This window comes from Lepisma saccharinum, chromosome 4, assembly GCF_977018435.1.
Source record: "Lepisma saccharinum chromosome 4, izLepSacc3.1, whole genome shotgun sequence".
In the NCBI taxonomy this organism is placed as follows: domain Eukaryota; kingdom Metazoa; phylum Arthropoda; class Insecta; order Zygentoma; family Lepismatidae; genus Lepisma; species Lepisma saccharinum.
This window is the reverse complement of record NC_139232.1, coordinates 35733341-35758344: the sequence shown is the minus strand read 5'-3', so window position 1 is coordinate 35758344 and position 25004 is coordinate 35733341. Positions and strand designations below refer to the sequence as shown.

Below are 25004 nucleotides of genomic sequence, written 5' to 3'. Positions count from 1 at the left end.
CAAAACTTGACCACCAATCTGTATTATTTTATTCTGTGTACGAACTGAAGTGTACATTGCATTCGCATTTGCCGTTTTTAAATGTTCATCTAAAACGACATCACCACATTCGACTCTAAATTCAAGCAAATCATGTAAAACTCCAGTGTTAGAAGAATTTCCTCACAGTGGTAGGTCATGTGTGGCACAGAAGATGATTGAAGATTCAGTTGGAGACAGTTTCTCCCCGTTTGATTTAATTTGATCAGCAACAGCCGAATCAATCTGTTCTACAATGGTGCCCTGCTTACTGTTCATTCTTTCCGCAAAATTCTGGGAGCGTTCTACAGCTTCCTTATGCCACTCGGATGCCATTTTTACACGCTTCGTGAATATCTTTAAATTTTGCAAATGCCCTCACAATAAAGGCACCTTGAACTCCTCTATGGAGTCTTGGTCTGAATGCAACACAGTGTCGACACAAGGCACCTCTTTCTTTTGCAGAGTACACAAGCCAAGAACTGTACTGTTCAAGCTACTTGAACAAAAACAGACGCTTTTGTCCCTCAGCCAAATCACCGCGAAAATGGTACAAAGAACTTTGTGCCCATGGTTCAGCTATTAACTTCATTTTATCGCTGTCAGTTAATTCACTGTGAGAAGATATTATCAAATATCGCCCTACATCATACTTACAGTTTATGCTATCAACAGAAGATATTGCACTGTTTAGTAGTAATTCACTCCCTTCCGTTGAGGCCACACACTTGGACACTCTCCCCTCCACACACACTTTCCTTGACACAGCCGGCGTTAGCTGTTACATTTTCGCTCGAAGAACCCAATGAACCAACAATGTGTTTTGTTGACACTGTTCTTAGATGTTTGAAAAATTTCCTAATGTCCATTTCTATTGTCTTACAAAAATCACTGGCACTGCCTTCCAAAATGGCACCAAATCAAGGACAATTACATGCACTTGTCATGAACATGAACTACTCTGAAGTGACACGACAAAGGAAAGAATAAAACTCAACTTTCACCCTGGTGCCAAATTTAGAAGCAGGAAAAGCCAAACAACCCTCTTCGGGCCAGTCCAGTTTTCATGGAATGTGGGTGCATGATGAACCATACAGAGATTAGAAATCTTGCTGCCTTTAATTATTTGTGTGGATAAAATATATTTCTAAACCAAATATGTTAATTAACACACTTAGGCAGGAATATTTTAGGCAATCTACCTTTGCGTTCTATGAAAACACAACCCATTTAATTGAAAACATTTTATTTTCCTTCGAAAAATACACTAAAATGAATATAGACTTAATTGTTTAACTTTCTGCTTCACGTAGTTACAATTCATGTTAAAGTATCTCTATAGACACACTAAAAAAATCACTCAAAACTTTTTATTATTTTGCATATTCATCGGAACATTTCTCATTCAATACGGTAATGCATATAGACCGATTATTTTTGTAATTTTGTCTGTCAATGGGGATGAATGAAAAAATATTTAATTAATGAAAAATATCTAGCACAAAATTTAATTGAAAATGCAAGTTTCTCATCAGCAAGTTGGTCAATTTCCAGGGGGGGCACGGCCCTGCCCTGCCCCCCCCTTGTGGACGTCCATGCCCACTATGTTCCATTTTTTCCCCGATGGTTCTGGTATCTTCCAGGATGATATTGCAGCATGTCATTGCGCATGCGTGGTTCAGGATTGGTTTGAGGAACACTCATCTGACTTCAAACACATGGTATGGCCCCCGAATTCACCAGATTTAAATCTAATAGAGCATATCTCGGATTAAATGGAGCGACACATTAGGTGCCAGGAGACATCAATCCCTGCATTAAATATTGCATTGGACTCAGCATGGTTATCAATACCTGTAGAATCCATGCCAAGTAGGATATCTGCTGTCATAAAAAGCAAAAGGTGACCCAACACACTACTAGGTAGGTGGTCATAATTCAATGGCCACACAGTGTATATAACATGATTAAAGTAAGAGGTAGTCAAAAGAACAGCAGATTGTGGAAGATAATTGAAATATTCTGTGGTACCAGTTTCCCTATGAAATGTTACTTACATTTTCGTACTTTATGTTTTACATGTTGATTTTTCCTCACCTACTTTATACACTGGTGTACAAAATTAAGAGAATTAACTCTTGTTTGCAAATATCTCCCAAAACTGGGAAGTTTGACATGGACGTGGCGCTGGGACAGCGGAATGGAGAACAAGCGGTCAGGTGACGTTCCGTACATGCATCGTTCGGATTTGGTTCGTGCACATCGGCGAGAAGCAGTTTGGTAGAATGAGTACCCACGAATGTTTAGAGGATGGCCTGAGATGGAGAATCATTGGACGATTAGAGGTAGGACAATCTCAAGTTCAGGTTGCATATGAATTCAATGTAACGCCTAGTATCGTCTGCAATTTATGGAAACAGTTTCAGGAGACCGGATCAATATCCCGACGGCGTGGGCAAGGGCATCCAAAAGCCACGACGGCTAATGAGGATCGGTATTTGGCACTGTCCACCAGGCGCCAGAGGATGGCAACAGCCACACAGCTCACTCGTGAGCTCTGTGCTGCCACTGGGACCTCCGTTTCCAGGGTTACTGTTTCCCAAAGGCTTCATGAGCGAGGGATGTATGCAAGACGACCCGCGGTTTGCGTCCCACTCACCCCTGTCCACAGGAGAGCACGTCTGGCATGGTGCAGAGAATATCAGCCTTGGACCCAATGCCAGTGGGCCCACATCCTCTTAACTGACGAGTCGTGATTCAGCCTCGACACTGATTCGCGACGGACCTTCATCTGCAGAGAACCTGGAACCCGATACCATGCCACCAACGTCAAGGAAGGGGATCGCTATTGCGGCGGAGGTGTCTTGGTATGGGCCGGCATCATGTTGGATGGCTGCACACCACTCCATGTGTTTGAGGCATTTTGAGGCACCCTGACTGCGCAGAGGTATCAAGAGGAGATCTTAGAGCTCTATGTGCTACTTTTCAGGGGCACAGTTGGCCCTCAGTTCAATTTCATGCACGACAATGCCCGTCCACATAGGGCTATCCTGGTCAGCAATTTTCTGGAAAGTAAGGATATTCAGCGGATAGATTGGAGAGCCTAATTTCCAGACCTGAACCCAATTGAACATGTCTGGGATTCACTTGGGAGGGTCATTGCAGGTCGCAGACCGCCTCCGAGGACCATCCATGAGCTTCGAACTGCTTTGGAGCAGGAATGGGTGCAGCTGCCACAGGCACTTCTCAGTCTCGTGAACAGAATGTCCAACTCGCTGTGCTACCTGTGCGTCTGTTAGAGGTGACCATACCCCCTATTAGCCTCACTTTCGGCGCCATCTTGCAACAGCAGTGTTGGACATACCTGCTCTCATGGGCATTAATCAAGGTCATGTGTGGGTACGTTCACTGTTGTATGGTGTGTACTGCTGTAGGCTATTACTCTTTATCCATATCATATTGCATTACATTCTGTCCACTAGTTTTGGAGAAATTCGAAAAATTGTGTTTATTCTCTTAATTTTGTACACCAATGTATTTAAACCCTTCTGGTCATATTTCCTTTTTTTTTTTTTTTTTTTACTTACTTACTTACTTATATAGAGTGGAACTCTTAGCACAGTTCCCTTGAAGTCTCTGGACAGCAAGCTGTGTTTCTGGCATTTGAATGACTTTGTAAAAGGGCATCTGACTGTCATGTGGGAGACCCAGGTTCGATTCCCAGGGTCTGTATTTTTCCAGCCTTCTCCCCTCACAAAGTGCCTCTGGGGCTCCCCAGCCTCAAATCAATGGGTACTTGGTGGTAAAGGCAGCTGGAGCATGGTGCTGATCACATTGCCTCGAAAATGGCCGAGATCGAGAATGTGTGAGGCCCTATCCCCACATACCTTAAATGTGCCTTATGCATGGGGAATTTTACCCTTTTACCTTTACCTATAAAGTATGTGATTTTTACACTTTTACAACACACGCACACACACAGCATTCAGTCTATTTTGTCATCTTTGTTGCAAGTGAAAATATTGTATTTAATTTCTTCAGGGAATAAGCTGCAAATCATAATATAATAATGATAATAATAATAATGAAAAGCAAAAGGCTACAATGTTTGAAAATATCAAAATACAATATTCACTTTTACTTGGAAAAAGTATCATTCAGTGTTGAAGCTTTGAAAATACTAAAGTGAGAATCATAGAACTTCAGACCTTCTGTAAACAAAAGCATGTGTACCCTAACAGTGTTGCAAACTTATGAAAGAAAAAATAATCCACATAGCCTACAAGGTGTAAAAACATTCCATTTGTCAACAGATGCGGAATATGCAGTGTATCACTGAGTGATGACCTGTTGAAAGTTATTGAATGTATGTTTAAAAAAAGTTAAAAAAATGTACATCTTGCCTGGTGGCCGACTTTCAGACTCATCACCGAAGTTCCCTGGCTCACCCCGTCATGGGAGTTATTTGTGAGTATCCCTTCATCAATTTCATCTGACGATCACTCATTTTCATCGTCGGGATTAGCCAAAAGTGGAAGAAAAGCAACGCTAAATTAAAAAAATCAAATACAAAATGTACATCTTATCCCCCAGGAGTAAGACGGTTCCGTACCAAAGGATTAATTTTTTCTCATATTTTACTAAGAAAACATTGCTAGAAGAATATGACACATTGAGATAAATTACGTTTTGAAACCGGGGTTTCTTCATTAAATTTATTTGATGTTGGAAAGTGTTATGATTTATTATTATAGATAATGAAAGTAAGCTAATACATATGATTTGATTGACTAAATTAATAATTATGCAGCAAAGACACCAAGGGAAACTAAAACGGCAACTTAGAGATGCATAAAAGTGGTGAAAGAAGACTGTAGAATACAGAAATATTTTGAGGCAGTCACATTTTATTGTACGCTACATATAAAATAAAATGCATATTTTGGGGTAAATTTTTAAATATTGTCACATTTTTCTTCTCTCTTGTTGTGAGGTGTTAATTTTAAATCAACCTCCCTCACCCTACGGCCTGCTCTCCTTCACCTGCAAAAGTATTCCGGAGTGTGAGGATGTCACCATCCAGATGGTGAACACCTCTGGATTATAGATTGACTCCCGCGTCCCACCCCCTTCCCCATCCCCGGAGGATCGTCACTGACAATGTGAAAATATACTATCATATGCCGACAATCGACATACCACTTCCGTTTCTGTACTTAGTGAGAAGTATTGTGGTTGGCAACAGCCTAATAACGGATTTCTTCCGCATCATGTAGTCTGTTCTATGAAAGTACGCTAATGGAAGAAAAACGTGTAAATTACATTGGATTATACATTTTTAAATATATTTTCATTAAAGGTTTCTGTTTATAATAATAATACGTGATTATTGTATAAATTACAATCGATCACGTGAACAGCAAGAAAATAGCGCCAGTTTTGAACATGGCGACTTCCATGCGTGCAGGAAGGTCTCCCATGTTTTCAGAGTAGTCTTTCGGAAATACAGCCGTTTGAAAAGTGGCAAGAAGCAGGTTGTTCTTAACGTTTATGTGACGTTGTGTCGGTGCTATCCTAAGCAAGCAGTGAAGTTGGTGTCCAAGTGTAATTGTGTGTCTGTGTCTTTGTATTTTCGGTGTGGTGAAAGAAATTAAAACAACCGGTCAAGTTGTGAGTCCCGCGAAAAATAAACACGTTGTTGCTTGTATAAACAAGTACACCGATTTTGAGATAAATGCAATACAACGCGAGGTGCTTTCGTATTCTTTCAATCAAAGAGCCGTCCTGTCCACTGTGGAGAAGATCTTGATAGTGATGATTGATGACGATCTCCCCAATTTTAGCAGTCGACGTTAAATCGCCTCTTGTGACACGAGTTCCTTTTTGACAAGCAAATTTGACAGACCGTACTCTGTCGAGCGCCGAAAATGCCTCAAGTTCAAAAAGGAACTGCTGAATCAAGGTAAGAAAATACATTACTTGCATGAGACGAGCGTAAATAATGTCCTTATTATCGTCTTCTTGTTTTCTAGTGCACGAGAAACCGAGAGAAAGATAAACAATCTCTTTTTATTCCCCGGCTTATCTTTGTTCAGCTTCTGTTAAAACTGGCGGTATATTTGTTGCACAAAGGAGAAAACAATACTCCACATGTCAACAATGTTGGGCAATAATTTGGTTGAAATAAAACCAAAAGGCTTGAATTACTGAAACGAATCTCTCTCTCTCTTGTATAACTTTGACGCTGTCATACTGAGAGAAGGGGGAAGGAGGATCTGTTAACCCAGAGTCAGATAAATTGAACTTTTGGCGTAGAAAAATATGTTCATTCTTGAACAAGAACACGTATTTAATCACTTGTAGAAATTTTATTATACTTCAATGTGTAGATTATCAGTTAAAATAAGAATACGTTTTTCCATGTTACGTAAAATTAAAGGTTGCGAGTGAGCAGCATATGATGGCCGCACCATTCACGAACAGCTGGCACGGAGTGATACGTTACTCGAAGTGAGACGGTTGTTTACAGAAGGTCGGAAGGTTTGTGATTCTTACTTTAGTACAAAGGTTTGTGTGCTGTATTACAAGATTGAATGTAGAAAAAAAAAATTACAGCATGGAATAAAAGTGCATCTCAAAACATGTTCATACCTTTATTTGGTGTGAATTAATATGACCCCATGAATTTTTTTTATCACACACAGATGTAAGAATTGAATGACTCTAATATCTCAACATGTTAAAAGTTAAAATATGTGTAGTTACATATTTACCTTTGTGGCATCTTCCAGTGCTTCCTTCTCATGAAGTCCTTGTGAATGAACAAGCCTTCCTTCAAAAAATGTGGCCATTATAATAAGTGGAACAAAAACTATTGTCACCAGTGCAATCTTCCATTCATAGTAGAGTGATAGTAAAATACCAAGAAGCATTGTTGCAAAACATTGGAGTGTGGCACCTATTCTTGTTCCTGTAGCCTGAAACAAAGCAGTGTATGTTGAAGTTTTTAAGGAATGATATTACTTTAAAGTAAATACTAACATGGGGCTAATTGAAGTCTGGATTAAATAATGACCAATCCATTTCCAGGTATACTGCATGGTATGCAAAATGCCGACCACACCGTCAATTACTCCATATATATTTATTTATTTATTATTAAACACAACAGGCGAATGCCCAATTACAGTGTTCTACATTTCTTGCTTTGAGTTTGTAAATTTACAGTTTGATAAGAAATATTATTATGCAGAAATGTAAATAAACATAAAACATGTCAACACTAAGTTATATGTGTATACAACAGTTAACAAAGTGAGTTATAATAATACATGTTAATTGAAAAGAGTGGAATAAAATATCTAACTATTATGTACAAAAAATAGCCTACATGAATACAATATTTCAATTATTACAATGCACAACGTATTTATCTGTATACTCAGTATTTCAGATCTCGACCACCATGTACAAAAATATATATATAAGGAGATACTAATATAATATATTATAAATTACATAAAATATGGAAATAAAATAAACACAATATAAATCAAGGATAGAAGTTATTTACCGTGAAGAAATACATTAATTATGTATGTAATACATAATAAATAATTGACACACTAGAAAGTACGTACATATGTGTAATCGAGTATAAACTACGAAAGAAATATAACATTATATATATTTACAAAAATTGCATTTATATTTACATTGTTGACATTTGTTCTTCCATTCCTTGAATAGCTTTTTTGAATGTCCTAATAGGCATGTGAAATATATCTAATTTTGGTTCCCTTTCGGAACCTGTTGTACAGTTCACACATCCTCCTGATAGGTGATTTATTTGTAATGTTCGATCTTCTGGTAGGACAGTAAAAGAGGCCCCCTTTGGATCTTGTCTTGGATATAGGAACACGTATGTGTATTTGTTCTAGTAGATGTTGCACTTGAGTATTATTGTTAATAATTTTGTATAAGAAACAAAGCAATTGGATCTTCCTCCTTTTGCTGAGAGAAGGCAGGTTGTGGTGTTTACAGAGGAAAGTGTATGATTCGTATCGGGGATATATGCCTGTTTCTTTATAAGTGGCGTACCTTACGAATTTAGACTGTAGCATTTATATTTTATGCATGTACTTTTTGTCCTGAGGAGCCCATATTTCTGCTGCATATTCTACTTTGCTTTGGCTAAAGCGTTAAATATTATTTTCATTATTTCTTTGTTCATAAACTCTTTACTCATTCTAATTGCTTACCCTAGGTTCCTGTGTGCCTCATTTACGACCCTTTCAACATGTGTTGCAAATGTAAGTTTTGAATCAAATGTGACTCCTAGATCTCTCATCTCGTTGACCCTTTTAATTTTTGTGTTATTTATTTTGTAATTGAATTCAATTTGCTTTCTGTTGCGCGAGTATGTCATCGCGCAGCATTTTTCTATGTTCAGATTAAGATAATTTATTCTGCACCATTTTCTTACTGTATTGATTTCATTTTGTAAGGATTTGCAGTCATCAATATTACAAATAGTCCTACCGAATTTTAAGTCATCCATGTATAAGAGTCTGAATGAGTCACACAGGTACTTTGGTAAGTCAGGGCCTCCCCGATGGCGCAGTGGTAGCGTCGTCGCCTTGCAATCAAGGGGTCCCAGGTTCGATACCCGGTCGAGGCACAAGTGTTTCGGATCCCACTTTAAACTGTAGGTCCAGTCCTGATTAGCCTTACTGTGCATAAACTGGACTTAAGACACCAAATCAACTCAACAACTCAACTCAACTTTGGTAAGTCATTGATTAGTATTAAAACCAACAGAGGTCCGAGATTCGAACCATGAGGGACTCCTAAGAAAACTGCAAACTCTTCTGTTAAAATTCCTTTATAAGATATGTTCTGCTTACTGTTTTTTAGATAAGAAGCAAATAAATTTAGTGCTGGTTTGGAGAGGTCGTAACCCGAGAGTTTACTCAACAAAATATCGTGGTTTACTCTATCGAAGGCCTTGGAAATGTCTGTGTAGATGACGTCTACCTGCTTTCTTTCTTCTAGATTAGTTGCAAGGAAATGACTTAGGAGGGATAGGTTCAGAACAGTGGATCTACCTGGGACGAAGCCGTGTTGGTTTGTAGATATTACTGGGGATATGTGTGACAACAATGTTTGATAAATAAGACATTCAAAAACTTTTGTGGACGCAGACAATAAAGCCTATGAGCCTATGCTCTTCAATGTTACCTGTGCCACTATTTTTGGGTACGGGACGCACTGTAGATGTTTTCCATTTTGTGGGAAATACAGACGTAGCTAAGGAAACATTGAATATTTTCATTAAAGGTAGGGCTAATAACCTTTTAACACGTAGGGCGGAATGCCGTCAGGGCCACAGGATTTCTTTGGTTTTAACTTTTTTATTGCCTTTTCAACATCTTTAATACTGACTGCATTTAGTACAAATGCTTCACCTTTCATGGTCTTCAATTAAATTGCAATTGTAATTCGCGGGCGTGCTCTTATAGGTGGAAAGAAAATGCTGAACAAAGGCTTTCGCAATTGCATTGTCTAGTGTAGTGTCATTGTATTTGAGGGGCATGGACTTATTTATCCTTCCTTTATTTTGGTGAAGACTAGAAGTGTCTAAAATCGGGTTTTATATAATTTTCTGTTTCTGATATGTAATTCCTGTAAGCTTTCCAAATTTGCCTTTTGGTTATTTTGTGGAGAGTTTCAAACTGTACACAATGAAAGTTGATATTACCAATTCTGCGTTTCCATTTCTTATGGTGGTGGGATTTGCTTTTAATGTTTTAAATTATGCCACTGGTGAACCAACTAGGATAGCCTGATGTTATAGATTTGTTTCTGGTGATTATATACAGGCTGATTATAAATTATTTTAAAAATCACTATGTGCTTTGGTGATTCTGCACATGCACTTCAGTTCTGAGCTTGTCCCATGCCTGGTGCAGCATGTCTCCATCCATTTTGTTAAATGCATTGTTTATACAGACCTGCAGTACTGGCAGAGCAGCTGATACTAGCGGCATCAACACTGAATCTGTCACATATAACCTCTCCCCTCTCCAACAAGAAAGTCACTCACATGAGGTGAAGTCAGTAGAGCATGGTGGCCAAGAAATAACTTTTCGGTCATAAACTACCTTACTCCTAGTCACGGTCGGAAAACTCTGACATGCTCTAGTGCAAACATGGCACTGCCAGACTCTTCAGATGAAACATATTCATTCTTCACAGTGGTCAGTGCAGAAAATTGGACATAACTGCACAGAAATTTTACTTGGCATACAAAAAGCAAGACCAAGTTGCTTATGAAAAATGTGTGTTTTTAGAGCTGTTTATTTTTGGCCAAATAAGTAAAAATCCTGATAATTGAGAAGCTTACCCCTTGCACACTAGCAGCATCACCAGAAAGCCTGGCACACAGTGCTCCTGTGCTATTCTTCTCATCATCAAACCAACCAATTTCCTGTTTAAGCATAGTTCTAAATGTTATTGTTCTTAGTCTCATGGTCAGTTTTACTCCTGCAATGTTGAACATGTATGTCTGAAAGAGGAAAGAAACATGAGCATGTTATCATTTTAATGTTTTGTCTTGTAAAAGGTATCTACATGCAAGGTTTAAAAAAAAAAAAATAAATAAGTGTCTGAAGACACCAGTCTAATACTGCAAAAGTTAAATATAAGAAATGTTTAAGAAGGCTAAGGATGGAATAGAATATAATTAAGGCAGAGAGAAAGTACAACATGTGCATCCATTTTAAATATCTTAAACAGAGCTCATAAAGCATATAAGGGTCATTCCACGTCAAATCATCCAGGCCATGTCACCCACCATCTCCGATTTTGATGAAATTCAGTATACTTATAGAACTATTCATGCTAATTACAAAAATGACAACTTTTTTGAGATTGGTCAAGGGGTTCAGAAATTACGCGATTTTAAAAATCTCCCTGTACGCCACATGCGGCTCCACTTTGAATGACACGCATTAGGTTATAAATTATAGTATCTTCTCTCAGGTTTGCCGTAGAAACTTCGAGTTTGATTTCTTTTGCTCAGGATAGTGTAAGCTTTCATTTAAATAAGGTTTCTGATCAGTGTATCAATAATCATGTATTTTATGTATAGTTCCATGTATTTTTTTTAAAAAATAAATCACTAACTTCAATAGCGAATTTCGTGCAATGCCCCCCTTCAAATTTCACCCAAATTTTATATACAGGTAGCTGAGAGTGAGTACTAATGCTTGATGGAAAAATTGGGATCGGCGGTTCAGAGACAGGGTGATAAAAAAATCATTTGCATTAAAAGTTAATCTTATTTAAAATACTTATGTATTTAGCACAAAGTCTGAAGTACAATATGTTTTGAGGTATAATATTCAAAATTTCTGTTCACTATGTGTGAAGGTAAGCATATGCGTAACCTGGTGGGGGTAAAGGGAATCATTTTCTCTATCCAAAATTTATAGATTAATTAAAACCTACAAATAATAATTGCAGTGGAACCCCGATTTCAAGTTCCTTGATTTTACATTTCCCTGCATTTTGCATTCAATATTGGTGGTCCGAACATAGCAAATTTTCCTCGGTTTTACATTTTCTCGCATTCTAGTTTTTTCAGCTTCGTCCCCTGAACAACGTAAAATCGAAGTTCCACATAATCATTAGCATTCCCAAGCTTAGCAAATTTTCTTCAAGAACATTCTTCTTTTTGTGCATTTTATCTCAATATGGAATTTTTTTTGATACTCTTCACGGAGATACGTAATATGAAGTAAGAATTAATAATACACATTTGTGCTGATTGAAGTTTTTCCAAATGGAGCTTTTCTTGCCACATACCACAGAAAATCTCCTTGTGATTGGGTGGTTGGAACACTTAGAAGACTTGTATAGACATCTACAGTATCAAGTAACAAGTGCAGCAATGAAGTACCAATTCCATGGAAATAGTATTAGAATTATTTTCCTGTAGTTTACGGTTATTACAAGCATAAGAAAACAGTTTTTTCTTTGTGACGTTTCAGGAGAACACACGCTCCTTTCATCAGACATTTATTTTCATTTTGACTAAAGATACAGTTATAACAATGGTTAGTAATTTTTAAACAAAAAGAATCTGTTATATAATGGATGTTGTCAATGTTACATTGTTGTAATATAGCAACTTAACTGTGAAAAAAGCAGTCTATTTTATTTTTATTTTAGATTATTTTTTTTTTTTTTTTTTTAATTATGAATCCCAAATATCATCAGGTAATTCAAATTCATCATTGTTTTCACAAAGTCTCTTGATGTTTTCTGTTACATTAAATTTTAAAGATGGTGGCTTACTCCATTTGTGAAAAAGAAAACTCCACACTGGATCTATGTTACCATTTTCATTATTTAATTTATTCCAGTGTTCTTCTGCAATGAACGAGGCTTCCCAGACATTCAACTCTGTGTTTCCCGTTAATCTTTTTAAAACCCTTCTCTTTTTAATCAAATGCTTCTCTTCGATGATATGAGTTGACAAACCTGTTCTTGGGTTTAGATTTATAATGTCCAAATCATGTTCGTGCCATTTTATTGCCATTTTCCTTGCTGTTTGTCCCACATAATCTTTTGAACATGAACAACTTATATTATATATTCCTGTGGTTTCCACATCTGGTAGCGAGTTTCTCATTTTGAATTCATTAAATGTACATTCCAAACTTCTTGGTGATTTAAAAACAATTTTGAAATTAAAACTTCTAAAAATTTTTGCAATTTTATGTGAGAATCCCTTGTGGAATGGAATGCACACAAATTTCTTTTCAACAGATTTTTCATCTTTGTCTGTATTTCTCTTTTCCTTTAGTTTTCTTGCAACTTGTTTTTTGATTTGGTTTATTCTGTTAGTGTGAAAGCCATTTTCTTTTGCTATATTAAAGAGCCTTTCTTCTTCATTTTTGATATCCTCATTATTAGAACATAGTCTTTGTGCTCTCAGGAAAAAATTTAAAAATATGTTATCCATTGTTATACGCGAATGTTCTGATTTGGCATGGATGTATTTTTCCCCCGCTAATTTTTTTCTATGGACTGATGTTTGAATTGTTGAGTCAGTTGTCTTAATTTGCAGATCAAGGAAAGAAATTACATTGTTATTCATGGGTTCGCAAGTGAATTTTATGCGACGATGTGATTCATTTAACGATTTAAATACGTCCATGATGGTGTTCTCATTTTTAGCAATAATTAGCACATCATCTACATATCTGATGTAGAGTTTGATATCCGCACCTATCGCATTAACAATTGGAGATTCTATGTAATGAAGGAAAATGCTGGAGATGATTCCGGATACTGGGTTTCCCATTGATAGACCATTATTTTGCTGATAGATTTTGCCATCAAATATAAAGTAATTGTAATTTGCACATACAGTAAACCATCGAACCATTTCCCATGATTCTACTGGGTTAACCTTCATCTCAATAAGCCATCTGTGTAATGCATCTGTGGCACCTTCTATTGGGACACTAGGATATAAATTTTCAACATCAAAACTTGCAATACGATACTCACTATTCCAAACAATATTTTTTAGTTTCTGTTTCACTTCATATGCATTTTTAACACTGAATGGTGTTTGTTGTTTAATTATAGCAAGTCTTTCAACTAAATATTTGGATAGTTTGTATGCAGGATGTGTGAAAGTTGCAATGATGGGTCGTATTGGAGTTCCCGGTTTGTGAGTTTTTGGTAGTCCAAAGGCAATCGGCAGGGTTGAATTTTTGACAATGAGTTTTTTCTTCATTTCTCTTGGTATCGTGATACTGCTTTCAATTACTTTCTTTACCTCATTTATTATTTTAGTTATAGGGTTTCGAGGTGTTTCTGTGAAATTGTTTAATTTGAAACATTCTTCCATTTTTTCTTTATAGTCCTTAATTCGGATAAGGACAGGTTTATTTTCCTTGTCCGATTTTATTAAGAAAATGTCGTTTTCTTTCAACCAGATCTTGAAACCATGAACTTTTTTTCCCAACCTTATATGCTCTTTCTCCCGTTCTGTGTATTTTGGACCTCTGTTAGTTCTTCTGTTGTATTCAAAACTTAAACGTTCATCAAGAGCATCATGTGTGAGACTTCGTAATTTTCTTTTTTCCTCCTCATCATCTAAGAAATTCAGTGCTTTCTCTATTGAAATCACGAAATCTTCCTTGTGTATATAAGCACTACCAACTGAAAATTTCATTCCGAATTGAAAAATTTCTATATACTCATCAGGTACCTCAATATCCGTAAGATTTATAAATAATCTGTTGTCAATGTTCTTAGTTTCTATTTTACCAGTGACATTAACTGCTTCCCTTCTTTCATTGTTGTTGTATATAACTTGTTCTTCTTGAATTAGCTGGTAGAATTTCCTATCAAGTCTCCTTTCTGAAAGCTTGCTGTAGTGTTCTACAACTTGTTCTGTAGCTCTGTTTACTTTATCCCATATGAGTGGGTGCAAAGAATTTGACAATGTTATGTGGAGATCATATGTCTTTCGAGAAAGGCTGTCCAATTCTGAGTACGAGTCCCTGATTAGGCATCCTATCATTAACATTTGTAGCTTTCCTTTAAATTCACTGGTGTAGGTATTACGAGTTCGAACTTTCCACTTCAAAAAATTTGGCACTATATTGTTTAACTTGCATCTTCTCAAAAATCTGATTCTCTGAAGTGTCGTTTGAATCTTGATTTGATATTTCTGGAATGTACGTACCTCTCTCCCCGTAATAGATGAATAATAGTTTTTCTTGTATGTACGCATTGCTTGCATGATAGAATTATTTTCCTGTAGTTTACGGTTATTACAAGCATAAGAAAACAGTTTTTTCTTTGTGACGTTTCAGGAGAACACACGCTCCTTTCATCAGACATTTATTTTCATTTTGACTAAAGATACAGTTATAACAATGGTTAGTAATTTTTAAACAAAATAACATGGTATTGTTATACTGGGTATCCGGAATCATCTCCAGCATTTTCCTTCATTACATAGAATCTCCAATTGTTAATGCGATAGGTGAGGATATCAAACTCTACATCAGATATGTAGATGATGTGCTAATTATTGCTAAAAATGAGAACACCATCATGGACGTATTTAAATCGTTAAATGAATCACATCGTCGCATAAAATTCACTTGCGAACCCATGAATAACAATGTAATTTCTTTCCTTGATCTGCAAATTAAGACAACTGACTCAACAATTCAAACATCAGTCCATAGAAAAAAATTAGCGGGGGAAAAATACATCCATGCCAAATCAGAACATTCGCGTATAACAATGGATAACATATTTTTAAATTTTTTCCTGAGAGCACAAAGACTATGTTCTAATAATGAGGATATCAAAAATGAAGAAGAAAGGCTCTTTAATATAGCAAAAGAAAATGGCTTTCACACTAACAGAATAAACCAAATCAAAAAACAAGTTGCAAGAAAACTAAAGGAAAAGAGAAATACAGACAAAGATGAAAAATCTGTTGAAAAGAAATTTGTGTGCATTCCATTCCACAAGGGATTCTCACATAAAATTGCAAAAATTTTTAGAAGTTTTAATTTCAAAATTGTTTTTAAATCACCAAGAAGTTTGGAATGTACATTTAATGAATTCAAAATGAGAAACTCGCTACCAGATGTGGAAACCACAGGAATATATAATATAAGTTGTTCATGTTCAAAAGATTGTGTGGGACAAACAGCAAGGAAAATGGCAATAAGATGGCACGAACATGATTTGGACATTATAAATCTAAACCCAAGAACAGGTTTGTCAACTCATATCGAAGAGAAGCATTTGATTAAAAAGAGAAGGGTTTTAAAAAGATTAACGGGAAACACAGAGTTGAATGTCTGGGAAGCCTCGTTCATTGCAGAAGAACACTGGAATAAATTAAATAATGAAAATGGTAACATAGATCCAGTGTGGAGTTTTCTTTTTCACAAATGGAGTAAGCCACCATCTTTAAAATTTAATGTAACTTAAAACATCAAGAGACTTTGTGAAAACAATGATGAATTTGAATTACCTGATGATATTTGGGATTCATAATTAAAAAAAAAAAAAAAAAAAATCTAAAATAAAAATAAAATAGACTGCTTTTTTCACAGTTAAGTTGCTATATTACAACAATGTAACATTGACAACATCCATTATATAACAGATTCTTTTTGTTTAAAAATTACTAACCATTGTTATAACTGTATCTTTAGTCAAAATGAAAATAAATGTCTGATGAAAGGAGCGTGTGTTCTCCTGAAACGTCACAAAGAAAAAACTGTTTTCTTATGCTTGTAATAACCGTAAACTACAGGAAAATAATTCTATCATGCAAGCAATGCGTACATACAAGAAAAACTATTATTCATCTATTACGGGGAGAGAGGTACGTACATTCCAGAAATATCAAATCAAGATTCAAACGACACTTCAGAGAATCAGATTTTTGAGAAGATGCAAGTTAAACAATATAGTGCCAAATTTTTTGAAGTGGAAAGTTCGAACTCGTAATACCTACACCAGTGAATTTAAAGGAAAGCTACAAATGTTAATGATAGGACGCCTAATCAGGGACTCGTACTCAGAATTGGACAGCCTTTCTCGAAAGACATATGATCTCCACATAACATTGTCAAATTCTTTGCACCCACTCATATGGGATAAAGTAAACAGAGCTACAGAACAAGTTGTAGAACACTACAGCAAGCTTTCAGAAAGGAGACTTGATAGGAAATTCTACCAGCTAATTCAAGAAGAACAAGTTATATACAACAACAATGAAAGAAGGGAAGCAGTTAATGTCACTGGTAAAATAGAAACTAAGAACATTGACAACAGATTATTTATAAATCTTACGGATATTGAGGTACCTGATGAGTATATAGAAATTTTTCAATTCGGAATGAAATTTTCAGTTGGTAGTGCTTATATACACAAGGAAGATTTCGTGATTTCAATAGAGAAAGCACTGAATTTCTTAGATGATGAGGAGGAAAAAAGAAAATTACGAAGTCTCACACATGATGCTCTTGATGAACGTTTAAGTTTTGAATACAACAGAAGAACTAACAGAGGTCCAAAATACACAGAACGGGAGAAAGAGCATATAAGGTTGGGAAAAAAAGTTCATGGTTTCAAGATCTGGTTGAAAGAAAACGACATTTTCTTAATAAAATCGGACAAGGAAAATAAACCTGTCCTTATCCGAATTAAGGACTATAAAGAAAAAATGGAAGAATGTTTCAAATTAAACAATTTCACAGAAACACCTCGAAACCCTATAACTAAAATAATAAATGAGGTAAAGAAAGTAATTGAAAGCAGTATCACGATACCAAGAGAAATGAAGAAAAAACTCATTGTCAAAAATTCAACCCTGCCGATTGCCTTTGGACTACCAAAAACTCACAAACCGGGAACTCCAATACGACCCATCATTGCAACTTTCACACATCCTGCATACAAACTATCCAAATATTTAGTTGAAAGACTTGCTATAATTAAACAACAAACACCATTCAGTGTTAAAAATGCATATGAAGTGAAACAGAAACTAAAAAATATTGTTTGGAATAGTGAGTATCGTATTGCAAGTTTTGATGTTGAAAATTTATATCCTAGTGTCCCAATAGAAGGTGCCACAGATGCATTACACAGATGGCTTATTGAGATGAAGGTTAACCCAGTAGAATCATGGGAAATGGTTCGATGGTTTACTGTATGTGCAAATTACAATTACTTTATATTTGATGGCAAAATCTATCAGCAAAATAATGGTCTATCAATGGGAAACCCAGTATCCGGAATCATCTCCAGCATTTTCCTTCATTACATAGAATCTCCAATTGTTAATGCGATAGGTGCGGATATCAAACTCTACATCAGATATGTAGATGATGTGCTAATTATTGCTAAAAATGAGAACACCATCATGGACGTATTTAAATCGTTAAATGAATCACATCGTCGCATAAAATTCACTTGCGAACCCATGAATAACAATGTAATTTCTTTCCTTGATCTGCAAATTAAGACAACTGACTCAACAATTCAAACATCAGTCCATAGAAAAAAATTAGCGGGCGAAAAATACATCCATGCCAAATCAGAACATTCGCGTATAACAATGGATAACATATTTTTAAATTTTTTCCTGAGAGCACAAAGACTATGTTCTAATAATGAGGATATCAAAAATGAAGAAGAAAGGCTCTTTAATATAGCAAAAGAAAATGGCTTTCACACTAACAGAATAAACCAAATCAAAAAACAAGTTGCAAGAAAACTAAAGGAAAAGAGAAATACAGACAAAGATGAAAAATCTGTTGAAAAGAAATTTGTGTGCATTCCATTCCACAAGGGATTCTCACATAAAATTGCAAAAATTTTTAGAAGTTTTAATTTCAAAATTGTTTTTAAATCACCAAGAAGTTTGGAATGTACATTTAATGAATTCAAAATGAGAAACTCGCTACCAGATGTGGAAACCACAGGAATATATAATATAAGTTGTTCATGTTCAAAAGATTATGTGGGACAAACAGCAAGGAAAATGGCAATAAGATGGCACGAACATGATTTGGACATTATAAATCTAAACCCAAGAACAGGTTTGTCAACTCATATCATCGAAGAGAAGCATTTGATTAAAAAGAGAAGGGTTTTAAAAAGATTAACGGGAAACACAGAGTTGAATGTCTGGGAAGCCTCGTTCATTGCAGAAGAACACTGGAATAAATTAAATAATGAAAATGGTAACATAGATCCAGTGTGGAGTTTTCTTTTTCACAAATGGAGTAAGCCACCATCTTTAAAATTTAATGTAACAGAAAACATCAAGAGACTTTGTGAAAACAATGATGAATTTGAATTACCTGATGATATTTGGGATTCATAATTAAAAAAAAAAAAAAAAAAATAATCTAAAATAAAAATAAAATAGACTGCTTTTTTCACAGTTAAGTTGCTATATTACAACAATGTAACATTGACAACATCCATTATATAACAGATTCTTTTTGTTTAAAAATTACTAACCATTGTTATAACTGTATCTTTAGTCAAAATGAAAATAAATGTCTGATGAAAGGAGCGTGTGTTCTCCTGAAACGTCACAAAGAAAAAACTGTTTTCTTATGCTTGTAATAACCGTAAACTACAGGAAAATAATTCTATCATGCAAGCAATGCGTACATACAAGAAAAACTATTATTCATCTATTACGGGGAGAGAGGTACGTACATTCCAGAAATATCAAATCAAGATTCAAACGACACTTCAGAGAATCAGATTTTTGAGAAGATGCAAGTTAAACAATATAGTGCCAAATTTTTTGAAGTGGAAAGTTCGAACTCGTAATACCTACACCAGTGAATTTAAAGGAAAGCTACAAATGTTAATGATAGGACGCCTAATCAGGGACTCGTACTCAGAATTGGACAGCCTTTCTCGAAAGACATATGATCTCCACATAACATTGTCAAATTCTTTGCACCCACTCATATGGGATAAAGTAAACAGAGCTACAGAACAAGTTGTAGAACACTACAGCAAGCTTTCAGAAAGGAGACTTGATAGGAAATTCTACCAGCTAATTCAAGAAGAACAAGTTATATACAACAACAATGAAAGAAGGGAAGCAGTTAATGTCACTGGTAAAATAGAAACTAAGAACATTGACAACAGATTATTTATAAATCTTACGGATATTGAGGTACCTGATGAGTATATAGAAATTTTTCAATTCGGAATGAAATTTTCAGTTGGTAGTGCTTATATACACAAGGAAGATTTCGTGATTTCAATAGAGAAAGCACTGAATTTCTTAGATGATGAGGAGGAAAAAAGAAAATTACGAAGTCTCACACATGATGCTCTTGATGAACGTTTAAGTTTTGAATACAACAGAAGAACTAACAGAGGTCCAAAATACACAGAACGGGAGAAAGAGCATATAAGGTTGGGAAAAAAAGTTCATGGTTTCAAGATCTGGTTGAAAGAAAACGACATTTTCTTAATAAAATCGGACAAGGAAAATAAACCTGTCCTTATCCGAATTAAGGACTATAAAGAAAAAATGGAAGAATGTTTCAAATTAAACAATTTCACAGAAACACCTCGAAACCCTATAACTAAAATAATAAATGAGGTAAAGAAAGTAATTGAAAGCAGTATCACGATACCAAGAGAAATGAAGAAAAAACTCATTGTCAAAAATTCAACCCTGCCGATTGCCTTTGGACTACCAAAAACTCACAAACCGGGAACTCCAATACGACCCATCATTGCAACTTTCACACATCCTGCATACAAACTATCCAAATATTTAGTTGAAAGACTTGCTATAATTAAACAACAAACACCATTCAGTGTTAAAAATGCATATGAAGTGAAACAGAAACTAAAAAATATTGTTTGGAATAGTGAGTATCGTATTGCAAGTTTTGATGTTGAAAATTTATATCCTAGTGTCCCAATAGAAGGTGCCACAGATGCATTACACAGATGGCTTATTGAGATGAAGGTTAACCCAGTAGAATCATGGGAAATGGTTCGATGGTTTACTGTATGTGCAAATTACAATTACTTTATATTTGATGGCAAAATCTATCAGCAAAATAATGGTCTATCAATGGGAAACCCAGTATCCGGAATCATCTCCAGCATTTTCCTTCATTACATAGAATCTCCAATTGTTAATGCGATAGGTGCGGATATCAAACTCTACATCAGATATGTAGATGATGTGCTAATTATTGCTAAAAATGAGAACACCATCATGGACGCATTTAAATCGTTAAATGAATCACATCGTCGCATAAAATTCACTTGCGAACCCATGAATAACAATGTAATTTCTTTCCTTGATCTGCAAATTAAGACAACTGACTCAACAATTCAAACATCAGTCCATAGAAAAAAATTAGCGGGGGAAAAATACATCCATGCCAAATCAGAACATTCGCGTATAACAATGGATAACATATTTTTAAATTTTTTCCTGAGAGCACAAAGACTATGTTCTAATAATGAGGATATCAAAAATGAAGAAGAAAGGCTCTTTAATATAGCAAAAGAAAATGGCTTTCACACTAACAGAATAAACCAAATCAAAAAACAAGTTGCAAGAAAACTAAAGGAAAAGAGAAATACAGACAAAGATGAAAAATCTGTTGAAAAGAAATTTGTGTGCATTCCATTCCACAAGGGATTCTCACATAAAATTGCAAAAATTTTTAGAAGTTTTAATTTCAAAATTGTTTTTAAATCACCAAGAAGTTTGGAATGTACATTTAATGAATTCAAAATGAGAAACTCGCTACCAGATGTGGAAACCACAGGAATATATAATATAAGTTGTTCATGTTCAAAAGATTATGTGGGACAAACAGCAAGGAAAATGGCAATAAGATGGCATGAACATGATTTGGACATTATAAATCTAAACCCAAGAACAGGTTTGTCAACTCATATCATCGAAGAGAAGCATTTGATTAAAAAGAGAAGGGTTTTAAAAAGATTAACGGGAAACACAGAGTTGAATGTCTGGGAAGCCTCGTTCATTGCAGAAGAACACTGGAATAAATTAAATAATGAAAATGGTAACATAGATCCAGTGTGGAGTTTTCTTTTTCACAAATGGAGTAAGCCACCATCTTTAAAATTTAATGTAACAGAAAACATCAAGAGACTTTGTGAAAACAATGATGAATTTGAATTACCTGATGATATTTGGGATTCATAATTAAAAAAAAAAAAAAAAAAAAAAAAAAAAATCTAAAATAAAAATAAAATAGACTGCTTTTTTCACAGTTAAGTTGCTATATTACAACAATGTAACATTGACAACATCCATTATATAACAGATTCTTTTTGTTTAAAAATTACTAACCATTGTTATAACTGTATCTTTAGTCAAAATGAAAATAAATGTCTGATGAAAGGAGCGTGTGTTCTCCTGAAACGTCACAAAGAAAAAACTGTTTTCTTATGCTTGTAATAACCGTAAACTACAGGAAAATAATTCTATCATGCAAGCAATGCGTACATACAAGAAAAACTAATAGTATTAGAGGCATAAGTTTCTTATGAATCACGTAAGGTGAAATGATGACAACCTGCAGTACAATGTGTCAGCGATTGCAAAGTACTATACAACAGCACCAGGAAGATTAAGTATGCACTATCTTGAACTTAGGCTACAGGCTATTTACAGTGTTTGGTAAGTTACATTTTACAAGTAACAGAGTTTCAGTTACTCATTTAAAAAGTAACTCTGTTACAGTTACTGGTACTTTCAAAGTAACTGAGTTACTTTACAGTTACTGTGAAAGAAACTTACAGTTAATGATCATTGATTTGTGTAAAAATTACAATTGTGTTTCTAGTACATAATCCATATGTCTTCATATACCTACATTACTACTGCAAATAAATGATGAAACATGCTTGAACGATTTTAATTAAGATATCATTTGTATGCTGACCACGGTATTTTGAATATGGTGTCATTGATTCCACTTGCACCTATTTCTTTCTCTTCCATTCCAAGTTCAACAAAATCCAAAGATCCACTCCTTCAACGATGACTGTTTCCTACCTCGATAGTCCACCTAAAACACTGAAGTTTTCACATACAAGTAGATATGAATTGAAGTAAAGCGTGGATGAAGTTAGCATGCAACAAAGCATAGCTTCCTTGACAGGCCAGCAATTCCAAGAAAATCCTTTTACGTAGCATCCAGAGAAGGTACAGATATATTTTTTTTACAGTTGGGAACAGAAAATGTGAACGGCACAATTTATAGTGCATGAAATTTTGGCAATGCATAGAATACAATCGAGTAAGTATTTTTCGGTACTATCTTCATGGGCGTAACTTGGGAACTCGGGAACTCTCTTTGGTTGAGAGAATCAAAGTTTTCAGTCCCATAAAAATAGTGTCAAAGATTATTTGCTAAATACATGTGAAGAATCACAATAATTACTCTATTTTTGTTTGTTCCTCAAGTGCCAGGAGGTTCACAAAATATATTTAACTTGTAGGTTTTAATTAATCTATAAATTTTGGATAGCGAAAATGATTCGCTTTGCCCCCACCAGGTTAAGCATATGCTTACCTTCACACATAGTGAACAGAAATTTTGAATATTATACCTCAAAACATATTGTACTTCAGACTTTGTGCTAAATACATAAGTATTTTAAATAAGATTAACTTTTAATGCAAATGATTTTTTTATCACCCTGTCTCTGAACCGCTCATCCCAATTTTTCCATCAAGCATTAGTACTCACTCTCAGCTACCTGTATATAAAATTTGGGTGAAATTTGAAGGGGGGCATTGCACGAAATTCACTCTTGAAGTTAGTCATTTATTTTTCTAAAAAAATACATGAAACTATACATAAAATTCATGATTATTGATACACTGATCAGAAACCTTATTTAAATGAAAGCTTACACTATCCTGAGCAAAAGAAATCAAACTCGAAGTTTCTACGGCAAACCTGAGAGAAGATACTATAATTTATAGCCTAATGCGTGTCATTCAAAGTGGAGCCGCATGTGGCGTACAGGGAGATTTTTAAAAACGCGTAATTTCTGAACCCCTTGACCAATCTCAAAAAAGTTGTCATTTTTGTAATCAGCATGAAAAGTTCTATAAGTATACTGAATTTAAACAAAATCGGAGATGGTGGGTGACATTTTCACAAAATTCTGGATGATTTGATATGGAATGACCCATAAATTAAACATATGAGATTTTACAACACTGTCATAAAACCTGTGAAATTTATGAAACCAGGATGATGATAAAAGAAAAATATGAAACAAAATTTTTGATTTTTCAAAGATAATAGCAGGTAATAACACAGGCCTGCGATGAAAAAAATACAAGGGAAGTGATAGGTGAACTTTATGTATTTTGTCGTGCTGAGTTAAAAAAAAAATAAAGAAAACTGTCTATCACGTCACGTTTTCTTGAAAAATTTAATTGTACGTGGATTTGTATGAACATTTACCATAAATATGTTGCTTCGGAGTGGAATAGCTTTCCTCCCTGCCTGACCATTACAAACTATGTAAGAAAACTTTATCTTGCGTATTTTGGCATGAAACTCTGAGACCAGGACAAATTGTGGGCTCCTCATCTACGCTTATGGCTCAACGGAAAGAACACTGCTTTACGCTTTGGAATTCCTATGACATGGAGGGAGCCGAGAAACCACTGTGATGATTGTTACTTTTGTGCCTGCCATGTCCGTGGGTATAACCGAAAAAATCACAAGCTAATCTCTTATCCTGAGAACATTATATCGGCCATACGCCCCGTTCCTCATGTACCTGATGTGCCAGTGCCTTTGCCTCCAACTGAATTACCAGTCATTTCTTCAGAGTCTCCAGACTCGGAACATCCAGACGGTCAAGGCTCCGATACCGAATATAAGCCCTCTGGAGACGATTCACCTCAGCCCTTCTCTCAGGTTGAACTTAATGATCTGACTAGAGATCTGGGCCTTTCGAAAGAGGCAGCTGAATTGTTGGGCTTCGGATTGAAAGAAAAACATTTATTGGCCAAAGGAACCACGTTTTATTGGTACAGGAATTGAGAAAAAGACTTTGTTCAGTACTTTGAGAAAGCGGAGAACCTGGTCTATTGTTCTGATGTTCCCGGATTGATGAGCAAATTTAATATCACCTACGATAAAGATGAATGGAGGCTGTTCATAGATTCATCGACAAGGAGCCTGAAAGCTGTCCTTCTTCATCACGGAAGCCAGTATGCATCTGTACCAGTTGCACACTCGGTACATTTACAAGAACACTATGAAAACCTGGCTCTCGTCCTCAACAAAATAAAATATGCCGACCACGGTTGGACCATTTGCGGTGATTTGAAAGTTATCTCCATGCTTCTTGGTCAACAA

General features: G+C 35.4%; 2 protein-coding genes across 2 annotated transcripts in view; one reads left to right on the top strand and one right to left on the bottom strand.

The window, feature by feature from the left end:
* LOC145986417 (centromere protein S-like) overlaps window positions 1-25004 on the top strand; it is a 710010-nt gene that overhangs the window by 254867 nt on the left and 430139 nt on the right. The window lies entirely within an intron of this gene.
* Window positions 1-25004, bottom strand: part of LOC145986416 (multidrug resistance protein homolog 49-like) — an 89827-nt gene that overhangs the window by 24573 nt on the left and 40250 nt on the right. The window contains 2 exon segments of the mRNA XM_083120405.1: window positions 6792-6995; window positions 10424-10585. Of these exon segments, the coding sequence (XP_082976531.1) occupies window positions 6792-6995; window positions 10424-10585 (366 nt within the window).